The sequence below is a fragment of the Fomitopsis serialis genome, assembly GCF_022376445.1.
Source record: "Fomitopsis serialis strain Sig1Antser10 chromosome Unknown B0H18scaffold_33, whole genome shotgun sequence".
In the NCBI taxonomy this organism is placed as follows: domain Eukaryota; kingdom Fungi; phylum Basidiomycota; class Agaricomycetes; order Polyporales; family Fomitopsidaceae; genus Fomitopsis; species Fomitopsis serialis.
Genome location: NW_025954993.1, coordinates 285,156 through 310,793, shown reverse-complemented (window position 1 = coordinate 310,793; position 25,638 = coordinate 285,156). Strand labels below are relative to the sequence as shown.

Below are 25,638 nucleotides of genomic sequence, written 5' to 3'. Positions count from 1 at the left end.
TTCCTCCACCGATGAATCTTGATCGAGCTCGCCTTCCTGGTCGTCAAACGATGAATCTTCTGCGTTAGACGAAACGGCGCTGCGACTCACTGTTGAACGTTGAACCCCTAAACCCTCTCCCACGCTCTCATCGTGTCGGGCTCGCCGCACTGCTGGCACCGCATGGACAAACCGGGAAATGTCACCGACACCGCAGAGCGAACAAACGAAGCGCGCTGGTCCGAACTGTTTCAGGTCGCTTAGTAGTGTAAGCAAACATTGCCGGCGCAAAGACTTACGAAGAAAGCGGACAACCGCTGTTGTCCACGAGCTCACTGGCTGAATGCCTAAGTCGGGCGGCAGAGGGACCTGAGACAGCGGCCATGACAGTTAAGTGAGACGGGGCTGCCTCCATGTGCAGATGGGCGCACGATCGACGTACCGTAGAGACCTTGTACCCGATGCTAGGTCTTGAGAGCTGGCCTCCAGAACGACGTCGTCTTGTAAAATCTGTAAGCTCGGCGCTTGGTCAGGGATGGCGCCTTCAGTGGACGGCGTACTTACACCATGAAGTTGGAGCAGAAGATCGTAATGTCGGCGAGGGAGGGCGTGCGTGAATCGATGTAGGATGCGGGCGAGTAGACCAGGCTGCTGTGTTGTCTTCAACAACGTCTCAACCGCAGGAAACCCCGCGGGAGCGTGTCGTCTAACGGAGGCTGAGACGGCTGTGTGGCCATCTCGCACACCCGCGTCTTGACGGCGAACTTGCGGCGGCGAAGTTAGAGGAGCGAGCGAGTGAAGAGGAGCGAGCGACGGCGGCGGTGCTGATCAGGATCGGATTAGGGTGAGTTGGACGAGGATTAGCGCGAGGCGCGAGTCACACACGTGACTCTGCCTGCCTTTCGTGGCTAACTGTCACACGGGTCTGGCGCGCGTGGCTAATCCGCGTGTTCTTTCCCAACCCGTTCTATTCACTCTGCTAATCCCCTTCTCGCCTCTGCTCGTCGCCGTCGTCGCTCAACCTCCCGCTCGCCTCTGCTCATCGCCGTCGTCGCTCAAGACCCGCCGCCGTCAAGACTCGAGATCATCAAGACCTGCTCCCTTCCTAGAGTGGCGCGTCTGAGGGTAGCATACCCAAGGGCGACCCTCTGCAACTGTGCGCGTCAGGGGGTTCCTTCCTGACGACCTGTTGCTTCGCCCGCCGCCACACGCTCAACGTGAGCACCTCAAAGCACCAAGGGCTTTTCAAGAACATAGGCGGGAGGTACGTGGCCGCTCGTATATCATACGGCTGATGTCGAAGGAAACAGCGTACGGCGGGTAGCCACACTGAAGACGAGGCGGGCTAACGCATCCTTCACGCGTTTTTTGGGCCGAATACGCGTGAGTTATGCTACTCGATCTCTTTACCAGATATTGAAGCTTCAAGACCTGTAGATCTACGTCACATACTAGGACGACGTTGCGTGGAAAACAAGAATCATTCGGTCGGTAAGTTCTCACGTAGTTGTCTTTGAGGGGCTCAACGAATCTGACTTCTCGTACACGCAGAGCGTCGTCAAGCATGCCGACCCCTACGCAGAAGATCTCCGGCGCGATCGCGCAGCAGCGTGTCGGGGACGCAAGCCGGCGTCGAGATGCCGATTCCCGACGCGCAGAAGGGGCGTCCCGCGATGAGCTATGGCCGCAGGAGCCTGTCGATCATCTGGGGAGGCCGTGGGGGCAGGGAGACAAGGGGAGCCAAGCCCCTCCGCTGGTGCTTCGCGAGACGCCTGAGCTCTTCGGTGCGTATGGGCAGCTCGACCGCTTAACTCAGCTGACTTTGGCCTAGACAGGAATAAAGAGGCGGGCCTGGCGTGGAACGATGGTCGGCTTGCGACGGAGTGGAAAATGGATGAGCACGCCGTCGTCACGACCGCGAATGCGACGTGGATGCCGGAGTTCCCGGTTGCCACGCCGGGACGCATCTGCACGCGCTCGGACGGTCGATGGGGGCCGCAGGAGTATTCACTGTGGCCGCAGATGTATCACAGCAGAGTACTGCACCATGCCTGTATTCCCGTAAAGGACGGTGACGTGGAGGGTTTTGAGACGAACGTAAGGTGTATGTTTGACGTCGTCGATCCCAGCTGCTGGGCTGCGGACGCTACGTGTGGAGTACCTGACCTCGGATTTCTGAGTCCGAGGTACCTGAACCTACTCAAGAGCACCGCGCAACGCGTCATCATCAAGTATCAAACCTGTGGTGACGACAAGGAGGAGAAACAAAAGCAATTGGGTACCACCTGTCTCAAACGATTTACCAAGCCCTCGACCAGCTCTTCATCCTCCCGACGTGGAGAACGCACGCCGTGGCCCTCGCTTCGCATGTGCAGCGGCTCACGCTAGAACTGTGCGGGCTCATCGTCCTCTTCGACGTCGTTCAGCCCCGTGTGCACAATCGCTCGTTCGTCGCGAAGACGCCTCTCGCGGTGCGCGGCGCGTTCACCGACAACGCGGGGACCGCGCAAGGCCTCTTCCGGCTAGGAATACCCACGTGGTTCATCCAGCCGTTGACCTCCTTGGTACGCGTCGTAAAGGCGGTTAATCCTACGCCGGTCTCCTCGCAGATGAGCGATGAGTTGTCGCAGCCGCGCTTGTACAGTGGCGATGGAGACCTCGCGGGTATCGTGCAACACCCAGGCGATTGGCCGTTCAAGATGCAACAAGAGGTTTTGAAGAACCTCTGCGACGTGAAACTACCATCAATGCCTCGGGTGCTCGACACGGATGGCGCGCCGCCCGCCAAGAAGGCGAGGGCCGACAACAGCGCAGATTCGAATCTCGATCGCGTTCAAACGAACCAACCCGGCAATTCGTCCCAATCCGGCCATTCGTCGCGCCGAACGCATCGTGGCAAGCGAGCAGCGGCCCCGACTCAGCCTGTTCCCGTTCACCCGTCGCTTTGCTACCAGAGGCCGAAGACGTCGGTCGTTCCGGAAGTCTGGGCAGAAGCACTCACGGCGGTCGGCACTCTGCCCCCCCCACGTTCCGCCTCCACTTTCTATTGGCCCCCTCCCTTCTGGTTCGAGAGCCAAGGCGAGAAGGTGAAGCGGTATTTCCACAACTACGTGCGAATCCGGGGCTTCTGTAGGCAACGGTTGCTCGATCCTACCCTCGGAGCCGAGCCGCTACGCATTGCAGAGTGGCGCGATGCGCTATGGGGGGATTACCAGGTCCAAGTGAGCGAAGCGACGTCGACCACGTTGTCGAAGAAGAACAAGGACCGTCGAGACGTCCAGCAAAACATCCGCCGCTTGTTCTCGAAGACGGCAGGTCTGCCGACGTACGACAGTGCGCAAAGTCTGCAGTGGGGCGCAAACGCTGTGAACGTCGACTCGGTGAATGGACCCGCCGTGCGCGCACAGATTTTGTGGGAAGTGCACGAAATCAACTGGCGATGTGAGATGCGAGAGCTCGACGCCGCTCTCACTAACTCGCATGAATGGGGAACGCTGCAACGGTGGGAGCGCGAAGCGCGAGTCTGTCGCATCTGGAGCGCATTGGGATCCGGTCTGCGTGTCATCCCTCGTTGGGAGCAGGGCGAACGATCGACTGCCGTCTGGCTGCGTCCTCCACAGAGTGGATGGCACGACGGTGTCACTACGCTCGTCGAGTTCGTCGAGGTCATGCGGCGTTGGCCAGGACTCCCCGAGGAACTAAAGGTTGTACCCATGAGCATATTTGACTACGACGAACAGGCTTTCGTGAGTTTTCAGCGTGCGGCGGTCACCTTCTACGTCCGTTCTTTCGTCGACACATTCCATCGCTTGCCCACGCCGCCCGCTGTAGTACCTGATGGATGGCTGTAACGTCTCGATGCCCCACTCTCACGTTTATCTCACGTATATACTGTACAATGTATCACTCACGACGTGCCGGACGTATATTTTAATTGTGTATTATCGGAGTCCCGGCCAAGACGTATGCGAAAAGACTGCGAACGCGATAAGTGTCCAATATTCCACCTTTGCCACTTAACTCGAATCGCTGCTGACTTTAAGTTCAGGTGCGATCGCATAAAAGGGGCAGCTGCGCAAGCCCTAGCCATCGTACCCGCTCCGTCCCAAGATGCCGCCGCCCGACACTCGCGTACATGACATCCTGGACAGCTACCTGCCTCCGATGGCTCGACTGCGCTCGAATCTCCTCCGATGCACCGTCTATCGCGATATCAATCATCTCGCTGTCATCAGCCTGGACGACACGCCTCAGCATCACATAGGAACGGTCTTCGGCGTAGTAAGTGTCCTTCGCATTGTGTCCGACCTCTCCGACTGAAGACTCCCATACCAGTGCACTCAACCGGCAGGCCGCAAATGCGTCAACCACCTCAAGGCTGCAACGGTACAGATGAGCGACGACGAGCTCAAACGCGTTCGTCGCGAAGTCGCGGAGCTCGAGCCACCTCCCGAACATCATGGCGGGGCGCTGTACCTGAGGGCCGAGTTACCGGAGGAAGTGGATCTAGGGCGCCGCAGGCGTGACCCCCGCCCGCCGCAGGAGACGATAACTAAATATGTGTTCATCTATATAAGGGTAAGACGACGCACACCTCTTCGAATGCACAGCTAATGGAGTGATACTAGGACGGAGATCCCCCAATCCGAGTCCCAATCGTTTGCGCTGTACGCGAAGATGACCTCGTCGAAGTCTGCTTCCGTCAGGCGATCACCTGCGATGTTTTGGGGCTGGACGAGAACGAGCACGACTACGAGACGTTTGACAAGCGTTTCTCTCGCTTCGTGTCCTGGCCTCGCACCATCGTCCCGCGGTACATACCGCGGGACGATGTGCTGGTGTATAGGCGAGTCGGTGTCCGTACTTGCCCGGGAGCGCAGAACCTCGCCTTCGGACGTCCCGACGCCCCCCCTCTCCCGTCTTTACTCGAGCACATGGGAGCGAGCTCGCCGCACACTCCCGCTCATTCGCTGGTGACGACGGATGGCGCTTCTTCGCCGGGACAAGTCCTGCGTTCCGGGCGTGTCGTATCACAGCCCACCACGCCCTCGACATCGGCCGGTTCGCCTTCGCGTCGCGTTCGGCCGTCCGACCAAGCCAACGACTCGCCGAGCGTGAGGGTCTCAGCCGGGAAAAAGAGGAAGCGTGAGGAGGAGCAGGCGCAGGCGCAGGGCACGCCGCGTCGTGCAGCCAAAAAAGGAAAGGGCACGATGTTCGGGCCTGACGACCTTGGCCAGGTCTGGGAGGTCTTAGCAGAAGATATATTAGTCTTAGTTTCCTAAGCGTAGCGGTAGTCAACAGACCTCGCGATCTGCTCAACCAGATTGCGATTTGCGCCCGCAACGGATCTAGATACCTTAGCACTCTTCAACGAGATTGCGATCGTCGCTGGGCAGGCTAAACGCTAAAATGATACCTCGGGTGGAACAATAGTGATCGCATTTGGTTGGGAGCTAAGCTTTCACATAACCGCTTCGCGTCGATCTGCATCTCATCTACAGTCTAGGGTCGCAATCGCTTTCTCCTTCGCGAATCGTAAGCCTGTTTGACGTTGGTTGAATTGGCGTGTGCTGACCCACTATATAAGCTCCCACCGACCTTCCACGTCGTTCAACCCCGATTCCTCTCCCTCTGCTCGCGAACGTCCAACTGCATTCACTCTCCCCCTCGCTCGCGACCTTTTTTGCGCTAGACGACATGCCAGCCGAAGCTCAGCCCGCCGCCCAGCCAGCTCAGCTGCCTCCGGCTCCCGCCGACGTCAACTCGAAGGCCGACGACAAGAAGGTCCGCCAGCGCACGGACTGGACGGTCAACGGGCTCGACGTCGTGATGGACGGTTTCCTCAAGGACTGGAACAACCTCGCGGACACGAAGAAGGCCCGGAGGCAATTCCGTGCTCGCGTCCTCAAAGACATCCTGCCGAAGTGGACACAGGAGACCGACCCAGAAGAAGTAAGCGTTTTCGATTGACGTCGAGACTTCAGACTGACAGACGTGTACTATAGGCTATCTACAACTACTTCAAGAACCACGGCGGGAAAGCATCGCACACCCGTGCGACCACCCCCGACGACGTCCATATCAACTCGAAGGACCTCTTCGCGAAGTCCCGCGCCAAGGGGCCCTCAGAGCTGTGGGCGGAGGTGCCGGAGAACAAAGCGCGCATCATGCAGAACTGCGAAGGGAAAAATGAAGTCGGCGCTGGAGGTCGGCAGGCGGCGACGCGCCGCGCTCTCTTCGAGCAGCTGCCGGCAGAGGAGAAGGCGATTTGGGAGGAGAAGGCGCGTGCTCCGCTTTCCTGCGAAGCACAGGAGGCAGCCATGGCTCGGTGCGTGATTAAACACGCCTTTCATTCGTTTGCTAACTCGACCCGTACTAGCAACCGGGAAGCCTTGACGGACAGGTTGTCCGCCCTTTTCCAGGGCACCATCGGGGACGGGGCCAACCGCGTCGGCGACGCCGTGTTCTATTGCCTCCTAGGCTTCAACGATCACCGTAAGCCTGTTCAAGTCAAGCAGTAAGTGTTCACATTGTCAACTTCATGCAGAGCTGACAGCGATTTTTCAGTATCTTCGCAGGTAACAAGCTCGCAGGACAGACCTTCCCGGCCTGGGGGGGCGCCGAACTGGCGACCCAGCTTGAACGATGGAGGCAATACGTATGCGAAGTGCTTCGTAAGTAAATCTCGGCCTCACTGTACACAAATACTAACATCATACATAGCTACACAACCCCCCCAACAACCCGCCGAAGAGCTCGATGAAATCGACGACGGCTTACTCTACGAGGATGGCAGGCCCATGCTACCGTCCTGGGGTGCCGACATGACGGGGCGTAAGGCGGCGGAGATCCTCTGGGCCTTCTTCCGTGGGTCATGGGGTATGTACAACCGAGTTTTGTGTTGAACAGTACTCACTGTCCTTTGCTCTGCAGCTCGTGCTCATCGCGGCGTCCCCGAGGTGCCCGTCCTCGCGCCCGAAGCTATCACCTTGCGTCTGCTGGCTCTCGAATGGCCGGCCCCCATCTTCAGCGACCCGGATGCGTTGACAGTCGTACGACTCAGCGCGTTGTGGGAGAAGATCCGCGAGAATCAGGAGAAGGACACTCACTTTGCCTTTGAAGATGCGGCCCCACAAGTCGAAGCCGCCGCCCCACAAGTCGAAGCCGCCGCACCTCAAGTCGAAGACGCGGTACCTCAAGTCGAAGACGCGGTCCCTCAAGTCGAAGACGCGGCGTCAGAAGTCGCCGAGGCGCCCCCACAAGTTGCAGACGAGCGCGCTCACGACAACGCCGTTACCGAGCCTGCGGGCGACCTCGCCATGGTAAGCCTTCACAAGCATCAATGTTTCAGTGAACTCATTCTCTGAATAGGTCGACAACTCGGTCGTTGTCGAGGGGGACGTCGACAACGACGGCCGCACCCGCAACAACGCCATGTCGGACGATGGGTCGGCGCCGGACGATGAAACGGCCAAAACCGGCAATACTACGGATGCGACTGGGATGGACGAGGACGAGGAGATTGAGGATGAGGATTGGGAGATGGTGGGGGCTCACGACGAGATTAACGGTGCGTATATGGTTGTATTTTGACAACTCTCAATGGCTCATCGACATGGATGGTTAATAGCCAACGAGGCCGAGCCTCCAAAGACTCGGAGGCGCGGGAGAGGTCGCCGCGATGGAGAGGTCGCCGGGATGGACATCGACGGCTCGGCCATCGAAGGTATGCCCGATTATCCATGCTATCTTCTGTTTGGGAGCTGAGCTCGACAACGTAGATGACGGCGCGAACAGCGCGAAGGACAGCGATACCGAGGAGCCCGCTACCAAGAAGCCGAGGGTTGCCAGTGGTCGCCGCGGTGCGCAAACATCGGCGAAGGGTGGCAATAACAACAGGTACGTGTTTTGTGTTCGTGTAAATGACGTCGACTTATTAATGTTCTTCTTGCTTGGTGTCAAGTGTCATGAAATCTCGCGCGAAGGCCTCGAAGGCCTCGGGTGGTAGTACATCGGCGCCGGCGCGAGTGCTTCGCTCGACGGCTCAAAGCTCCAAGTAAGTCCACTATTCTATTGACCTACTGTTTCTGACATTCACTGTAGGCCTAATACTCGCGCAGCCACTCGTAAGGCCTAAGTACGTCGAAGGCCCTCATGTCCTGCTCTATGCTCTTGTCTTGTCTTGTCTTGTCTTCGTCGTGATATTGACCTGTCATGTGACTCATGTCATTTATGGTAATCTGCTGTCTTCGTGAGTGATTACTTATGGCTTAGCATTGTCTCAGAGTGTTTCTTCGTGGTTGAGTAGTGGCTTTACTATGTCTTTTGTGGTTGCTTAGTACTGGCTTAGTATGTCTTTTGTGGTTGCTTAGTACTGTCTTAGCATGTCTTCGTGGTTCATCAGTACTGGCTTAGCATGTTCTCGGAGTAGTTATGTCTGCAGGATGAGCAGTTCATAGAGTTGTCTCAGCATGTTCTTATGATCAGTTTGGTAATGGATTAGATGTTGATGGAATTGTATCTGTGTGACTTAAGAGTGGATTGAGGTGAACTTTGAACTGACTTAATGTTGATTGAGTGGTGTATTATGCTTTCACTTAGGATTGACTTTGTAGTGGATTAGCTGTCATACACAGGATTAGCAATGGATAACACTTCCACTTAGAGTTGACTTTGAAGTGGATTAGTGTTAGGCTATCCTGTCATAGACAGGATTAGCAATGGATAATGTTTTGACTTAGGATTGACTTTGAAGTAGTTAGCACTAAGCCATACTGTCATGAACAGGATTAGCAATAGATTGGGATTTGGTTTAAGACACATGAGCATTGTTAAGCACTGTCTTGAGACAGGATTAGGACTGGTATATTTTGTCTTAGTACATAGATTAGCATAGGATTATGAACATTCACATGGGTTACATTGGATTGGAACTGGATCAAAAATACTCAAGTCATGATTTAGCATTGATCAGCAGGGGATTAGACATGGATTGAGCATGACTTAATGAAGATTAGTGTTCATCTCAAACCTACTTAGCCTCAACTACTTGTGAATCTATTGCCTAAGTTATGGCTAAGCATGGCTAATCTATGGTTAGGAAATGATTAGACATGGGTCAGATGTTACTTAGCCAAGATTAATCCTCTGAGGATTAGCTTCATTGATCCTATATGGGTAATTAATTGGCTAAGCAGTTTCTCAGCAAGTCTCAGCAATGGATAAACTATGGCTAATCTATGGTTAAGTGTGTATGGATTAGCTGTACTGATTGTCCTTGGCTAAGCAAAAAGTCTAAGCAATGGATGAACAATGGATAATCCATGGTTAAACCTGTATGGATTAGCTGTACTGATCCTGCTTGGCCAAGCAACTGGCTAAGCCATAGCTTAGCACAGGATTGGGTTAAATGTGTATGGCCTTTAAGTTGATCTAAAATACAATATTGATTCAAACTTAATCCGATTTAAATGACATCACTGCAGATTCCCACCTCCCAGAATGGCTTCCGAACAGGGTGCCGGACAAACAATAATGCGTTTGTGCTGCGGGCCGCTATCGAGAAAGCACGACAGATGGGCAGACCGCTATATGTCGCGTTTGTAGACCTGTCAAACGCGTTTCCATCGGTGGACCAACCTACGCTGTGGGCAAAGCTGCACGCGGCGGGCTTTTCAGGCCCGCTTTTTGACTGGCTGCGGATGCTGTATGCTAGGCTGCGCTATGTGGTACGCGCAGATGGCGGCACATCTGACTTCTTCAAAGCGGCAGCGGGCATTCTGATAGGCGACCCGGCATCTCCCATCCTCTGGATCCTCTTCCTGGCCGATCTATGCATCTCCAACCATGAAGACGACATCCGTCTAGGAGGAGTATGCGTGTCCCACCTCGAGCAGGCGGATGACATCGCGTTGTTCTCCACATCCCAGGCTGGGCTTCAACTCAAACTAGATGACTTAGCTCGATGGTGCTCACTGAACTTCGCGACCATTAATGTCTCGAAGACCCAGCTGATGATCTTCGGAGCCCTCCCGACGTCCGCGCCCCGTATCACTGTCAATGGAGCACGCATTGCCCTTGTTGACAGATACACCTATGTCGGCATCACGTTCCTGTCCACGGCGCGAGACATCTTTGCGGCGCATATCGAGCGCCGTGTGGACATCGCACACAAGACAGCGAATGCATGCCTTTCCGTGGAGTCGTATGTTGCAGACCTGCCCCCCTGGGCGGCTCTGACTCTATATAACACCCACATCGATTCGCACCTGATCTCTGGTTGCGAAGTGACGATTGATGTCCAACTGAGGGCGCACAACACCCTCGCGGCTGTGCAGTTGACCTTTCTGCGCCGCACCCTCGGACTAAACCCCAGGTCTGTAACTGCAGTCCTGTTCACGGAGACTGGCCTGTGGCCGATCCGTTACCGACGACTCTCGTTGGCGCTCCGTTACCTCATGTATGTGGTAACGCAGCGACCAGTGCTCCCCTTGGCAGCGCTGGCCGAGACTCGCCGCATGGCTCTGAGTGGCACTGCTTCATGGCTCAGAGACCTTCGGTATGCTTTGCAACAGCTACCAGTCCCTGTCGACTTCCCATTGCCAGAAGCCTTAACATCGGATGTTGTCAAGAAATGTGCAGAAGAAATGCTCGCCTCCCTGAGGACTTACCTTACACGCGAAATTCAAGCATCCCAACGGCTATGTGTCCTGCGTGCGCGCCCAACGGGCGCAGGCGTCCTCACTCGGCGCAAATATCTCACGCTGGAAGGCCGTGACGCCCGAAAGGCAGTATGCAGGCTCTTCGCCTCCGACCACCCATTTGCGGTAGAACGTCTGCGACGACGGTCGCCGCCAATTCCACCCCACTGGCGAATTTGCAGATTCTGCCAAGGGCGAAACATGGTCGAGGACGAGGCACATGTGCTGATGCTATGTCATGCGGAGCCTCTTCGGTCACGACGCGCCGCTTTCATGCGGGCGGTTGACGTCGCTCTGCGCTCACAGAAACGAGCATTGCCGGAGCAGTCCCCCCTTGCATTCCTCAATGCGGTGATTGCGGAGGAGTGCACGGAGCAGATCGCCGCAAAATACATTCTTGACGTGTTCCAATGCTGTGACGCCGTCCCCATCCTGGTGGTCACCAGCGTGGAGCAATTCCACTCTTACGCCATGCGGTGAGCGGGCCAGCGCTGTCCCCTGCGTGCGTCTATATCACCGCAGCCGCTTGCTCTACGCCCACGACGGCGGTGTCATCAATACCAAAGTCATTGTGTGTTATGACCAGGTCGGGTGTAGCGTCCCTTAATCCTCGGGCCCGGTATGCGCTGTACCCAGTCTCTATTCAGAGGGACTGTCTACACGTAGCATACATGGGGCGATGAGGATGGTAAAGGACTGAGGTCTCGTAGGTGCGCTGGCGCGCCATACGAGCCCTCGAACAAACAAGAACAATCATACGAGATAAGATATACCGTAACGGGAATATCCGTTACACCCTCCCCCACTGGACACGACCACGGGTCCCAGAGATAACCAGAGAAACTAAAAGGAAAGAGGAAAAGAAAGGAATAAAACACGCGACAACCCAACGGTGGTAGCGACTGGCAATACAATAGTGGTGCCGTACTGTAGACAACGACATACTAGGTCGCGTCAGTGAGCAGCACAGCCGTCCACTATTGTCATACATAACTCAGTGGAGTTATGCAAGCCAAATTCATGATGGCGACATGAGAATGTCAGCAACAAGGTAATGCTGATGATAATACAGGTAGCAAGGTCGGAGAACTGTGAAGTTCTTCTGACACATCGCGGACAATTTGCCGGCGAGCTCAGCAACATGTACGTCAAGCATGAAGCTCGATCTCTGCGCCCCATGAATCCGATGCGCGACCGTGTTGGACACGACCGACGTGACTGTCGTGGGCGGATGCGAGGTAATGATGGTGGGACGAGTACCTCAAGGTACTCACTTCTCAATTCACCGTCGACCTCCTCATCGTGGACGTCGACGGAGAGGCCCAACGTCTGTGCGTGGGCTACAGACCGACCGGATACATCGGTCGAGCAAGTAAACTCGCCGATTGTACCGCGATGCATCGTCGTGCCGGGTGCGACTCGCAGGTCGTCCCCCGGACCGACTGTACCACTGTTGTATACAGTGACTGCCACGACAACCAATGCGGTTGTCATGGTCATCACGGGTGGTGATTGCGGGGTAGGGAATGGTGGTGCAAAATAAAGAGGGTACGTCCAATAAGGACGTACCTTTGCTTTTCGAGCTCGCAGGCTCGTCTTCTTCGCCTACACCACACCCTTCCTCCTCTCCTCCTTCTGCCTGACCTTCCTCATCAGATTCTCCTGGTTCCGCACCCTTGTCCACATTTCCTCCATCCTTCCATTCCTCGCGTGATCTCCAGGGTACATGCGAGGTTGCCGACTCGTGGCGCCTGTCGTAGTCGCCATGGGTGTCGAGGGCCGCAGGGAGGTCGATAGGGGTTAAGGTGTGGGTCCTTGGGGGCGAATCCTCGGCGAGAACTGTAAAGTTCTCGCCGAGTTGAGGGTCGGGAGACCGTTCTGGTCGGTCGGGGTCCGTAGGCGCCGGCTGCTACACTACACGTAGTGCAGCAACTCGGTCACGGTCTTGAGCTCGCGCGTCCGTTAGGGCTACGCAATCGTCGAGCTGCGCCGTCGCCGGAGCGCTTGGTTCGTAACGAGAGTGGTGTTCGCTCAACCGGTCGAGGTCGAGGTCGTATCGCAGGCTTCCCAGCTGAACCGGGAATGGTTCAGCTGTCTTGACGGGACCGGGGGCTTGCACTTCCTGTTGGGAGTGCAAGTCTTCTGGACAGGTGGCCGCGCGTGAGTGGGGATCATCAGGGACGGAATCGATGCCGTTCCCCGACCCTGTCAGTTGAACTACTGCGGGTTCAACTGCACTGGACGTTCGCACTTCCGTGATGAAGTGCGGACCGTCTTGATGCGGGGCCGGGCGTAACATGTCGCTACCGGACAGAAGGTCGAGGAATTCGCGAAAGAGGTTGTCGGGGTCGTCCCGCAGCTCGGCCAGTTGGACCACTAGTGGTTCAATTGCGCTGAAGCAGCCAGGGACCCGTACTTCCGCGGGGACGTACAGGCTGTCCTGCACGGTGCGACTAGCCAACGGGAGGTCAGTAATGATTGGAGGATGGTGATCACTGACGCCGTGTACGTCGAGCAGCGGGCTAGACGTACACGCCGCATCGCGTGCAGTCGAGGTTGAATTGGGCACATTGGGCATGCATCGCTGCATGTCCATCGTGCCGCCTTGCAATTTGGGGTTTATGACCGCGAGGTCGTCCCTAGCGTAGGTGTGCTCTCTTGCAGAGCGTGCCTGATCCCGGGCAAGGATGATGTCGAGATGGGTACGTCCATTAGGGATGTACCCGCTACTCGACAACCGGTCTTGGGTTGGTGGGGCGCGTCGGACATGCGGTACTGCACGTCCGCCGTGTCGCCTTGCAGTGTGGAAGGTCCGGGTACGACCTGGGGGTCCCCGGTTACAAGCGTGCCGCTATGCGTGAGCCAAGGTACGACCGCGAGGTCATCCCTTAGCACAGGTGCACCGCCTTGCAGTGCGGAAGACACGACCATTTGGTCGTTGCGCAGCGCGATCGCGGTGTGGTGGGGCGCGTCGGACGTGCAAGGTTGCGCATCCGCCGTGTCGCCTTGCGGGATGAACGGTACGACCGCGAGGTCGTCCCGTATTACGGGCGTACCGTATTCGTGTCCCCCAGCGCGTACGACGAGATCGCTCGTCAAAATGTGGGCTGGCCCGGGGACTGTCGCAGGGAATAGCAAGTTGGGTACATCCATCAAGGATGTACCTCCACCACGCTGGTTGGTGGTGACTGAGAAGGGCACGTCGGACGTACAACGCTGCGCGTCCGCGGTGTCGCCATGTGTAGTGGCCGGTACGACTCTCGATTCGTCCCGGTACATGTGCACCCAAGGCTCGTGGCCAGTAGTGCGCACGACGAGCTTCAAGTTCGTCGGTACGCCTACTGGCGCGGGCACAGCAGATGTGGAGGGTACGACCTTGAAGTCGTCCCGCAGCACGGACGTGCTACCATATGGACCTCAGGTACGACTTCGCAGTCGTACCTGGGAACGGGAGTGCCATCTTCGTGGCTAGCAGGACGCACGATGATCTTCTCGTTCGTCGCTACGCCTGTGGTTGTCGAGCCGTCGTGCTCGTACTTCCGGCTCGCCCGGTACCCTTCCTCCCTCTGTCCCTGCGTTCCTTGCTCATCCTCGCTACTCCTCTCCTCTCTGTCCTCCTTCCGTTCTCCTCGCTCCTCGTTATACGTGGTCCGCTCCGTCTTGCTGCTCGGCGCTGGACTTGAACGCGCGTCGTTCAAGTCCTGGGTCGCGTGGCTGGGTTGCGTGTCGCCAGAGCCGCGGTAGGGGTCGCCAGGTTCGCCAGAATCGGTAGGGAGACCTCCCAATTCGAGGCGCGAGGTGTGGGGAGAAGGGAGATGAGCCGGGGACGAATGAAGTGATGATCTGGTACCGCGAGGTACCAGGTCGTCGGTCGCCACCGACTGGACTGGCGGCAAGTCAGCCAGCCAGTTGCGAGCGCGAGTTCGCACTCGCGTTGGGGCGGCGCGCGCGTCTGGTTCGCCAGACGCGCGCTCGAGTTGGCTGCCCAGATAGTGGAAGGGGTCGAGGACGAAGAGTCGGTGGAGGCTCAGCGCAGCACAGTGGGCGCTAGTGCTCGGGACGCTCGCCACGGACTCGTGACACTCAACGCCCGTAGTGTTGAGCGCGTCGCGCGTCGCGCCGAGCAGGTTGCTCGTCGTGGCGCGCCCATCATTCGACAATAATAATATATTTCTTGTGTCGCTGCTCATCTCTGAGCGCGCGACGAGTGTACCTACGTACGCGGGCTCGTTCCCGTTGTACACAGTACTGTTGTAGTACTGTGTGCCTATACCCTCCCGAGCGCGGAGATGCGTCGACTCGACGCACCACTCGTTCGGCTCGGATGCGAGCTCGATGACGGACGTGTCTTCGAGTTCGGCGCGTGCATCATCCTTCGGGGTGATGCCTAGCTTCGTCGCTTGGGCCGGGACACCTCGGGATGGCAGTGCCTCCAGGTGCCATTGAGCAGACCCGACAGCAGTCTCGGGCTGCTCAGAGCGCTGTGCATACCCGGCTTCGCCTTGGCGAATGACGGGTCCCGGTACGACCTGAAGGTCGTCCCGAGATGTGAACGTGCTGTCATCTCCATGATCACAATGGATCATGAAGGCGGATATGAAGAGACGGTGGCCCGACGAACCGCGGGCATTGTGCCCAACGGGCTCTACATTCGCCATTACGCACACTAACGTGGGTATGGCAGATGTCGAGATAAGTACGTCCACCGAGGGCGTCCTGATCCTTCTCGACACTCTGTACTCACATCAGGAAAAAAGACAAATGCTAGGTCATACAATGTAGTCTACATAGGCCCTATAGCTGCCTCTGCATACCCCCCTTTATGTAGGAGCTCATAGCTAAGCCGTGTGTACTCATAGCAACTTGTGACACCCGGGGTAACCTACAAAGTGTGATATAGAAGCAGTTGTATCATAGTACAATAGACTCGTTGCAATACATATCACACCATCGTGAATTGTAAATGTCGCCGATGCAATATGACATCACACTGAATACTGATCACAGATTGGTGACATTGAATAGCCACACACTTTGCAATACATTAATGAGTATGTGTATTCAAGGACGAGTAAGACTACTACTAGTTCTCGTAGCAGATCTTGAAACAGCGACAATAAAATGACTAGTATAATACCGAGCGGAGATGGTGATGAATAAACGAGGGAAGTATCGCAGCAGATATTAGTGATAGTTGTTATCGAAAGACGTAGAATACTGTAATACTTGTATGCATCCGAAACACAGACAGCCGTGATTGATCATCTCCGAGTCGAGTCGAGTCGCAGTACGAAGCCTTCCTGTGTAGCTACACATTGTTGTTCGCTTTCGCCTCCATTGCCTGGCGAAGTGCGGACGACAAGGCGTCGTGTGATAGGGTATTCAGCCTGAGGTGAGCATCGACATTCTCGGCACCAGATTGGAATCTATACAGGTATCAGTATATGTACTCCACAGTAGACATGTATGACTATACCGTGCTTCACGATGCAATGCTTTACGAAGATCAAGTAGAACTTCGTGAGCATCCTCACATAGATTGTCGAAGTTGTCGAGATTCCTGAGGTGGGTCTCATAGATCGATTCGTAGTCCTTTACAGTGAACTGGATGTCCCTTCGTACGCCAGTCCCCCACTCGTCAATGCCACAGTGAATCTAACGACGTAGCATGAGTCTTCTGTGCATCAAAAGAGAAGCATTTTAGGAATTACAGCTGTGAGGACGAACGCCAATGCTTCTATGGCGAACGGTTCAAAGAAGTCGCGGTACACGACGCCTTCGTCGTTCTTGTTCACAAACCACATGGCATTTACAGCTTTCTGGATGATCGGGTTTCGATATATCCCCTTTCGTTCGGCATGGCTACGTTGCCCGAGAGCAGGTTCCTTCATAGCTTTGTCAGTGTCTATGCAGTTCCAACCCCAAAGACAACACGTACTTCATACACATATGCCGACTCGAACTTGAGGTTCTCCGCTCGGACACGATTCTGAAGGATCGCTTCAGGCGCGGACGTTTTGCTGAAGCCATATGAACTCTCGACAAGGGACTTGATCTTTGACTTGAGCTCGCTGCGGCATTGAAATGTGCGCGCAGTGATCTGTAGGTACATGACATCATTGTGACCCGAGTTAGTAGAGCATATCATAAACAATGAGTACGTACTATCCTGGTGAGACTCGGGCTTGCTGCAAGCTGAATCCCGAGCTCTCTGCACGCCCTACCCCAAGCGAGGTGCGCCCATTGCATCTCCAGCGAGTTCTCCGGGAATGCGTTGATCGTAGATACATGGCACCGGAAAATCTGTGCGGCGATGGTCAGTATCTGCTTAACATCTTCGTCATAGTCCTTGGCACGAGGACGTTGTCCCGGAGGGATCACGGTGATCGGCTTCGGACAGGGGACATCTTCGTATAATAGACATCAGTTGCTGATGACGAAGGACAATGTGAAAACGACTTACCCTGCTCATCACTATCCTCGTCGCTGCTACCTTCATCGTCGGAGCCATCATGAACAGCACGGGCAGCATTACCACCCGTGCCCCGCTGCGATGGAGACCAATCAATCCTACGCTGTTCATCTTCGATGACCTCTTCTTCCTCGGCGAACTCTTGTTCCTCGGCGACCCCTTGTTCCTCGACGACCTCTTCTTCCTCAACGACCTCTTCTTCTCCCTCGGAATCATCCCTTGCGGGCGCAGACCACTCGTCTGCGGCGTTACGAGGATCCTCGTTGTTGGCAACTTCTAGTTGGTCGAGTTCCTCGTTCTCATCGTCGCTTGACTCGGCGACTACAGCCTTGCGACTCAACCGCTGACCTCCAGAGCCTAGACACATCTCATGAGTACCGCGGTAGTACTTGCAGTTAACTACCTACTGTTGTTGTTCCGCGATCCTTGCTGATTCGGATGCTCTACTATTGATTCGCCGTAGCTTACAAGTTCCGCCCTGCGTTGCATCTTTGCGGTCGACTGCGATGCGGTGACAGGTCGCTGCGATGCGGTGACGGGTCGCTGCGATGCGGTGACGGGTTGCTGCGATGGAGTGATAGGTCGCGGGGGAACCTTTGCTGTACGTCTTGCAAGGTTTCGGAATGGGATTGGCTTTGAGACCGAGCTTGTCACGGTACGTGTAGTGAACTCCTCCGACTCCGAGTCAGTGCCGTGAACATCGTGAGAAGAAATAGGAGACACACGGTACCACCAGTGCCTCCTCTGTTAGTGGAAGTCTTGCTCTTCTTCGTAGGCTGGGACTCCTTGTCATTTGGCGGCTGACCAGCAGGACGCTTCTTCGGCTTTTGGGCCTGGGCCGCCTGGCTTTCTTCTACCATCGATGTTCCGTGATTAAATTCGCACTGAGCATAGGGTGTATGGCACTCACCAAGCTCACGCTGCTTGTCCGTAGGGCGGCGGGTGCGTTTGGGTGTCTTGTGAATGCTGGACTGACGGGACAGTGACATCGCTGCGCAAGGTGTGAGCACGAGAAGCCGAGAGACGTCAAAAGGAAGGACTGAGGTGGGAGTGCAGAACTTGGGGGGCCAGCGCAACAGCGTGAGACGACGAGTTCGTGACACGTCTGAAGCCGGCTATGCGAGATTCGCGTCAGATGTCTGGCCATATACTGCGGTCTTAGTCATGCAGAGCCGGCCAGACGTCAACCTTCTCGCATTTGTCAGCAAAACGCCAGATTATTCTGACTGAGTGCATGCTCGTTCCTCGCACCGTGATATCTCCCTGCTTTCAAAACTCAGTTTCCACCTCTTCACTATGCGTCATTGCTGTGGCTTCTGCAGAAAACCGTTACCAACGAAGAAGGGTCTCAAATCACACATACAAAACTCACCTGGATGTCGTCGTAGATGGTTGCGTCGCTTCGCTCGAACTGCACAAGCTGTCGCCGTGGCGCAGGACACTGCTGCTGCGTCAGAGGCCGTTAGCTCGCAACAGGATGAACATATCCATGGACCCGTCCATGACCCGCCGCACGACGCAGACGACCATATGGACGCTGACAATCATTCAGATGTCCCAATGGAATTCGAGTCTCATAGTGCCAGAGTCGAGGACGTACCTGAAGACGAAGAGCAGGCGTACCGCTACGTTGAAGCATACCCCGGAGTTGTTGCCAAAATAATCCGGGAGGACAAAACACTCTTCGAGAAGTGGCGCGATGAACGGAAGAGCGGGAAGGTCGATGAGTGGGCCCCGTTCGCAGACCAGGAGGAGTGGGAGCTGTTTCGATGGCTCATCAAGAATGTCGGTCAGAACAAGATTGACGACTTCTTGAAGCTATCAATAGTGCGTACCTGATTCCGACTCTGTCCATCTGCTGACATGTGTAACTTCTTCGTGTTAGATCCGAAGGGATTGTGATCTATCAGCTGATAACAAGTATCAGTTCATGCAGCGGATTGACGACCTACCTACAGGTGTCACTTGGGAATGCGACACAATAAGGGTCGAAGGCGACCGTGTCGGCGAGAACGGCAATCTCCTTGAGGAGCAGCTCGAGCTATGGCGACGCAACCCTGTTGAATGCGTCCTCGAGCTGATCGGAAACCCTAGCTTTGATGGAGATCTTGCGTACGGACCGGAACGGGTCTTCGCGGATGAAAATGCGACCATTCGGCGTTACGACGAGATGTGGACGGCCGACTGGTGGTGGGCTATGCAGGTGCGTTCGTTTTGGAGAACAAGCTGCATGTGACTGGCAGCAGGCTTATCAGTGAATGTCACAGGGGAAGCTTCCAGCAGGCGCAACAATCGCACCTGTGATCGTCGCATCCGATGCCACCAAGCTGACGAACTTCGGGGGCGACAAGAAAGCATGGCCGGTGTACCTCTCTATCGGGAACATTTCGAAGTCGATACGGCGTCAGCCTTCAAAGCGAGCGACCGTACTGGTTGGCTACATACCTGTTTCGAAGCTTGAATGCTTCGAGGACTCCACCCGCAGTCTCGCCGGGTATCGGCTCTTCCACCACTGCATGTCGCAGATACTGCAGCCGCTTCGTCAGGCTGGTCTTGATGGACGTGAGATGACTTGCGCTGATGGTTGCGTTCGGAGCGTCCACCCGATCCTGGCTGCGTACTCCGCAGATTATCCCGAGCAGTGCCTTGTGTGCTGCTGCAAGGAGAATAGCTGCCCACGGTGTACTGTACCCCCTCCACTACGTGGCGAGCAATTCGAGAGCCCGCCGCGCGATGTTGAACAAACGCTGGAGGCCCTACGCAAACATAAGGACGGCCGCGAATCAGCGCGTTTCACAGCCGAACAGTTGCGGCCTGTGTACGAACCGTTCTGGGCGACTCTTCCTCACTGCGACATCTTCTCGTCTATCATGCCTGATATCCTACATCAGCTGCATAAAGGGGTATTCAAAGAACACTTACTGACATGGTGTACCTCGATCGCAGGCAAGAGCGAGATCGATCGTCGCTTCCGTGCAATGACGGACTTCCCTGGTCTTCGCCACTTCCACAATGGCATCTCGCGGGTCTCGCAATGGACGGGTCGCGAGCACAAGGAAATGCAGCGCGTTATCGTGGGGCTTCTGGCGGGCGCGGTGCCTCCAGACGTCCTGACAGTTGCTCGCGCGCTGGTCGATTTCATCTATTTTGCGCAGCTTCAGTCTCACACGGACAACACTCTCGCTCACCTGCAGACGGCCCTCGACACCTTCCACCACCATAAAGATGTCTTCGTGACCCTGGGAATTCGTGAGCACTTCAACATACCAAAGCTGCACTCGTTGCTCCATTATGTCGAAGCGATTCGGTCGCGCGGCTCTTGCGACGGGTACAACACGGAGCTGCCCGAGCGCCTGCATATCGAGTTGGCGAAGAACGCGTACAGGGCGACCAACCATCGTGATTATACCGATCAGATGGTTGCGTGGCTGACACGCCAGGAGGCCGTCGACTTGCACGCTGCATACATCGTGTGGCTGAGTGGTGCGAAGAGCGAGGAGCCGCAAGACGACACTTCGGCAGATGACTCACCTGGTGTACCTGACCCTCCACAACCTATTGGAGCTCCTCGCGTCGAGCTGGATGGCGGAACGCGCTCCTATGTCGTCGCAAAACACTGCCCTTCCCCCAACACGTCGCTCCGTTGCCTCGAGGCCGAACACAAGGCTACCGAGTTTTTGCCAGCCTTGACCGCCTTCGTCCACACGAAGTTGCCCCAGTGCCGCTTCAAACCGAACGACATGGACCGGTACGATGTCTACAAGGCCATTTCAGTGACTTATCCAGCCGACCCGCAGAGCGACGCGAGTGAACATACCGATCGAATCCGCACGGTGCCCGCGAAAGCAGGTAGTGGTCGAAAACCAACGAAGGGCGCCCACTTCGACACCGCCTTCATCATCGATCCAGAGCTTGCGATCGATGGCCGCCGTCAAGACCCACGCTCTGTCATTGGTGAGACAGTAAGCACTTCACGGAGAGAACTCACCTGATCCAGCTGTGACTTCGTAGACACGAGGGTTGCGCGGGTCCGCGTTATCTTCGACCTTCCCGAGCAGTTTGGAGTACTGCCGCATCCCCTTGCTTACGTCGAATGGTACACACCATTGACGCGCCTAGAGCCTAGCACGGGGCTTTACCTAGTCTCTCGATCAACGCGCGGCGGGAAGCCTAACGCAAGCATCGTTAGCGTTGACAAGATTCGCCGTGCTTGTCATCTGATCCCGAAGTATGGCAGGGCAGTAGACAGACAACTTACGAAGGATAATGCGCTTGATACTGCGACCGACTTTCGTGTGAACTCGTACATATCCGTAGACCTTAGAACATTACCAGAATAACAGTACACAGCTACGAGTCACTCCGAGTCGGATTAGCTAAGTAATATTGACCCACGACTGTCACGAACCTTTGGGCACTACTTCAAGTTCAACATATTGAATTAAGTTATGATGAACTACTGATGTCTATTACAGAAGCTGTTACTATCATATCTTCAATCGACGAGTACATACAATGAATGACTACGATGACCAGGCTAACTGCTACTGTGGCACTCACACATGCCTAGGCATGCAATGGCGGGCTATGGCTTGCACTGTTGCTGTCACTCGGATCTACACAGGCTCTGAGTGCCTATATTGGCTACATTGTTGTGAGTGGGTGCAATGGGCCCAGAATTTTTTTCCTGATGCACCGGTAGTGTGTACAGATGACTGGGACATGTTGGATGAGCAATGCTGCTCGTCCGTCATGTCGCCTTGCAGAACAGACGGTACGACCGCGAGGTCGTCCCGTATCACAAACGTATTGCCTTGAAAGTCGGAGAGAACGACCATCAGGTCGTCCCGTATCTTTTTCGTGCGATCATCGTGGCCCACAGAGCTTCCAATGAGCTCCGCGTGCGCCGATGCGGGTGTTGGTGAGGTGGGTACGTCCCTTAAGGGCGTGCCTTCCACTATGTTGCCGCTGCTCGTGGATGAACAGGGTACGTCGGACGTGCGACATGGCACGTCAGCCGCATCGCTAGGCGGAACAGCAGATACGACTTCGCAGTCGTTGGTACACCAGGGCGCTGTCAATAGAGCATGCGGGGAGTTGGATACGTCCCGCATGGGTGTATCTTCGAGCTCTGAGGCCGCTACGCTATGGATGGTGACGGTCTCAAGGTACACGTCGGACATGCGGTACTGCAAGTCCAGCGCGTTGCACTGCGAAGTGGACGGTACGACCTCGCGGTCGTCCCATATCACAGGCATACTGTCTTGAGAAGCGGAGGGTACGACCCTTAGGTCGTCCCGCAACGCGTACATGCCGTCTCCATGGCCAGTAGCGCGCTCGACAAACTTCTCGTTCGTCGACGTGCGCACTGGCTTGGGTACTAGGGAGAGGACCGGCGGAGAATTGGGTACGTCCAGTATGGACGTACCCTCGAGCATCAAGTCTTGCTGCTGGTCGGTAGCTTGCACGTCGAGCGAACAGTTCGGCATACTCGCTACGCGACGACTGGCGAATATTGGGTGGAACACGTCGGGCGTGCTTTGCGCCGCGTCCGCCGTATCGCCTTGCGAAGTGAACGGTACGACCGCGAGGTCGTCCCGTATCGCTCTCGCGCGATCATCGTGGCCGCCCGTGCGTACCACAGACATTCCGTCTGTTGCTGCAGCTCCAGGCGTGTTCGTGGAGACACCAGTCACATTGGACGAGCAGTTTTGCGTGTCCACTGTGTCGCCTTGCGGACTGGCCGGTACGACCGCGAGGTCGTCCCGTATCACAGGCATACTGCCTCGAGAAAAGGAGGGCACAACCCTTAGGTCGTCCCGCAGCGCGTACAGGCCGTCCCTGTGGCCAGTAGTGCGCACGACAGACTTCTCGTTCGTCGAAGTGCACACTGGCTTGGGTACGAGCGAGAGGACCGGTGGAGAGTTGGGTACGTCCAGTATGGGCGTACCCTCGATCCTCGATCTCGCTACGCGACAGCTGGTGAATGCTGGATGGGGCACGTCGGACGTGTATTGCGGCGCGTCCGCTGTGTCGCCTCGCGGAATGTACGGTACGACCGCGAGGTCGTCCCATATCGCAATAGTGCTACCTTGCAGACCAATGGGCACGACGGTCAGGTCGTGCCGCAGCACGACAGTGCCGCCTTCCTGGCCTGCTATACATACGACGACCTGTGTGGTCGTCGATACATGTGCCAGCGTGGGCATTGGAGAAGGAGGCGGTGGCGAGTGGGATACGTCCACCAAGGGCGTACCTGCGTTTATTGAGTCTCTCTGCTCGTCTTTCAGGCTCGCCCCGCACCCTTCCCCCTCCTTCCTTTTCCTGATTTCCTCGCATTCTCCTCGCTCCGCGTTTCCCGTGGTTCGCGCAGCCTGGTTGCCTGGTGCTGGACTTGCACGCGGGTCGTGTGAGTCCTGGATCGTGCGGCTGGGCTGTGTGTCGCCAGAGCCGCGACGGGTGTCGCCAGAGTCATGAGACTCGAGAGGAGAGCCTCCTGAGTCAAGATGCGAGGCGCGAGGGCGGAGGGAAAGGATCGGAGAGTAAGGATCTGGCGGTCTTGTACCGCGAGGTGCCAGGTCGTCGGAGGGGTTGCCGACCGCGAGGTGGCGGTCGGTACTGACCGGTCGATCCTTCAGCTGAACCGCGAAGGGTTCAGCTGTCCAAAGACAGAGCGCGGCTCGCACTTCCGTTGGGAAGTGCGAACCGGGTTGGAACGCGGTTGCACGCGGGCGGTGGCTGCCAGTGTGGAGGTCGAGGTGGCGGTTAGCATTGAGAGGAGTACTTCCGGCGCTACCGCTGGGAGTGCTTGCTCTCGGCGCGTGCGCGTGACGCTCGACGCATTGAGCGTCGAGCTCGATGCTGGCCGCGTCGGGCACGTCGTCCGGCGCGATAGTTGTATATTTTGAGTCGCGGCTCATTTCTGAGCACGCGACATGTGGATCTACGAGCAGAAGCTCGTCTACATCCGGGGATGCGACGTGAGGTCGCGTCCCTATGCCTTCCCGGGCGCAGGACCGAGTCATCTTGTCGGACAACTGGGACTCGGGCTCGGCGACGGCGGCGTCGACGAACCTAGCGCGTGCACCACTCTTGAGTGTGGTGCCGAGCTTGGTCGGCTCACTGGGAGCAATCGGAGACGGAGTCTCCGGACATCTCTGAGCAGTCTCGATGTCGGGCTCGATCTGCTCAGGACGCGACCCCTTGGGCTCAGACACGGGCTCAACAGCGGCAGCGCTGTCGATCTCGGTGCGCGCACCACTCGTCGGAGAGCTTTCCAGCTCCTGTGGCTCGGTTGGAACAGGCGGAGTCGGGTTCTCCTGGCAGCTCTGAATGGGCTCGACCTTGGGCTCGAACAGTTCTGCGTGTGCTGTGCGTTCGACCTCGCGGTCGGACGGTGCCTGCTTCGCGAGTGCTCCGGACGAGTTCTCGGGGTCTGAGAGCTCAGTCCGGCAGGTCGTGCGACGGTGACGTCTGGACTCGTTGTCCTGCTCCACGGAGCGTCTGAACGATGTGATATCATCATCTAGATGCTTCATCGAGTCATCGAGTGTCCGGAACCGCCTATCGGGGGTGGCTCGTGTCTCGACCGGGATACTCTTCAAGAACTTCGCAAAACTGTCAAGAAGTCCATCCACCTTCGCATCGACCTTCGCGCGGTGGGCCTCCCGAGTACTACGCGAGTGCTTGGGAGACTTGGTTGTCGATCCAGCCATCTTCTTGAGTGGTTGCGAAGTTGACTAGATTTGGATGTAAAGCATAGAAATTCGAAGTTTCCAGGTTGTTGCCTAGAGTAGATAGTCCCCAGAACAGAAGCTGTTCTGGAGCGCAAAAAAGTGTAGCGTCCCTTAATCCTCGGGCCCGGTATGCGCTGTACCCAGTCTCTATTCAGAGGGACTGTCTACACGTAGCATACATGGGGCGATGAGGATGGTAAAGGACTGAGGTCTCGTAGGTGCGCTGGCGCGCCATACGAGCCCTCGAACAAACAAGAACAATCATACGAGATAAGATATACCGTAACGGGAATATCCGTTACATCGGGCGTGTCCAGCCCCTACTATGCCAATAGGGGGCCTCGCGTGCCCTCCGCATGATCGCGGACGGCAGTAGCGCTACCATATGGTACCACCTGGACCATGGTGAGTTATGTTAGTGCGATGGGGAACCACCACTAACGCCTGGAGGTTTTTCGAAGCTTTTTCCTACCAGGTTTTAGCCATGGATCCTGCCATGCTGCAAGGCAGATGAGCCGGGGTGTTTGTGAATTATCGAGTAGTATTGCAATCGTGCGATAGTAGGTGCTGGATATCCCAATCGGGAAGTAGTGTACACGGGTCTATGGAGTATGGGGGTTGTCATGTAAATAGAGAGCGTTGTCACACGTGGCGAGCCTTATGGCACGCAGACGTGAGGACTAAATGGAATCCCCTCCTCCTCCTCCTCCTCCTTGTGACCGTGTCTCAGTGCGTTGAGAATGGGGACGAC

General features: G+C 56.3%; 9 protein-coding genes across 9 annotated transcripts; 4 read left to right on the top strand and 5 right to left on the bottom strand.

Moving 5' to 3' along the window:
• Positions 1-1,543: 1,543 nt before the first annotated feature.
• Positions 1,544-3,830, top strand: B0H18DRAFT_1119198 (uncharacterized protein; the record flags this gene model as incomplete). Its single annotated transcript, XM_048033911.1, has 3 exons — positions 1,544-1,763; positions 1,811-2,257; positions 2,287-3,830. 3 exons carry the CDS (start codon positions 1,544-1,546, stop codon positions 3,828-3,830), a joined length of 2,211 nt encoding a protein of 736 aa, XP_047893425.1.
• Positions 3,831-4,023: 193 nt separating this feature from the next.
• On the bottom strand, positions 4,024-5,034 carry B0H18DRAFT_954921 (uncharacterized protein; the record flags this gene model as incomplete). Its single annotated transcript, XM_048042305.1, has 4 exons — positions 4,024-4,449; positions 4,472-4,531; positions 4,605-4,709; positions 4,801-5,034. The coding sequence occupies 4 exons, from the start codon at positions 5,032-5,034 to the stop codon at positions 4,024-4,026; spliced, it is 825 nt and encodes a 274-aa protein (XP_047893424.1).
• Positions 5,035-5,676: 642 nt separating this feature from the next.
• On the top strand, positions 5,677-8,410 carry B0H18DRAFT_954920 (uncharacterized protein; the record flags this gene model as incomplete). Its single annotated transcript, XM_048042304.1, has 13 exons — positions 5,677-5,931; positions 5,985-6,307; positions 6,359-6,496; positions 6,547-6,653; positions 6,703-6,858; positions 6,913-7,301; positions 7,351-7,549; positions 7,610-7,705; positions 7,761-7,878; positions 7,965-8,035; positions 8,083-8,116; positions 8,319-8,328; positions 8,384-8,410. 13 exons carry the CDS (start codon positions 5,677-5,679, stop codon positions 8,408-8,410), a joined length of 1,923 nt encoding a protein of 640 aa, XP_047893423.1.
• Positions 8,411-12,383: 3,973 nt separating this feature from the next.
• On the bottom strand, positions 12,384-13,646 carry B0H18DRAFT_360939 (uncharacterized protein). The gene has a single exon (XM_048037760.1). It carries the CDS (start codon positions 13,273-13,275, stop codon positions 12,589-12,591), a length of 687 nt encoding a protein of 228 aa, XP_047893422.1. The 5' UTR covers positions 13,276-13,646; the 3' UTR covers positions 12,384-12,588.
• On the bottom strand, positions 13,647-15,423 carry B0H18DRAFT_360938 (uncharacterized protein). Its single transcript, XM_048037759.1, has one exon. The coding sequence runs from the start codon at positions 15,335-15,337 to the stop codon at positions 14,018-14,020; it is 1,320 nt and encodes a 439-aa protein (XP_047893421.1). The 5' UTR covers positions 15,338-15,423; the 3' UTR covers positions 13,647-14,017.
• A 638-nt stretch (positions 15,424-16,061) lies between these two features.
• Positions 16,062-17,042, bottom strand: B0H18DRAFT_876831 (uncharacterized protein; the record flags this gene model as incomplete). Its single annotated transcript, XM_048040517.1, has 4 exons — positions 16,062-16,334; positions 16,391-16,564; positions 16,618-16,779; positions 16,845-17,042. Coding segments are annotated over 4 exons (807 nt in total), but the record flags the coding sequence as incomplete, so codon positions are not given.
• A 1,669-nt stretch (positions 17,043-18,711) lies between these two features.
• Positions 18,712-19,387, top strand: B0H18DRAFT_876733 (uncharacterized protein; the record flags this gene model as incomplete). The annotated part of the gene is made up of 2 exons (XM_048040507.1): positions 18,712-18,978; positions 19,037-19,387. 2 exons carry the CDS (start codon positions 18,712-18,714, stop codon positions 19,385-19,387), a joined length of 618 nt encoding a protein of 205 aa, XP_047893419.1.
• Positions 19,388-20,003: 616 nt separating this feature from the next.
• On the top strand, positions 20,004-21,308 carry B0H18DRAFT_849248 (uncharacterized protein; the record flags this gene model as incomplete). The annotated part of the gene is made up of 3 exons (XM_048039586.1): positions 20,004-20,631; positions 20,716-21,081; positions 21,163-21,308. Coding segments are annotated over 3 exons (1,140 nt in total), but the record flags the coding sequence as incomplete, so codon positions are not given.
• Positions 21,309-23,234: 1,926 nt separating this feature from the next.
• Positions 23,235-25,083, bottom strand: B0H18DRAFT_1007702 (uncharacterized protein). Its single transcript, XM_048028743.1, has 2 exons — positions 23,408-25,083; positions 23,235-23,324 (listed from the first exon to the last, which is right to left on the bottom strand). Exons 1-2 carry the CDS (start codon positions 24,864-24,866, stop codon positions 23,239-23,241), a joined length of 1,545 nt encoding a protein of 514 aa, XP_047893417.1. The 5' UTR covers positions 24,867-25,083; the 3' UTR covers positions 23,235-23,238.
• Between the last annotated feature and the right edge of the window lie 555 nt (positions 25,084-25,638).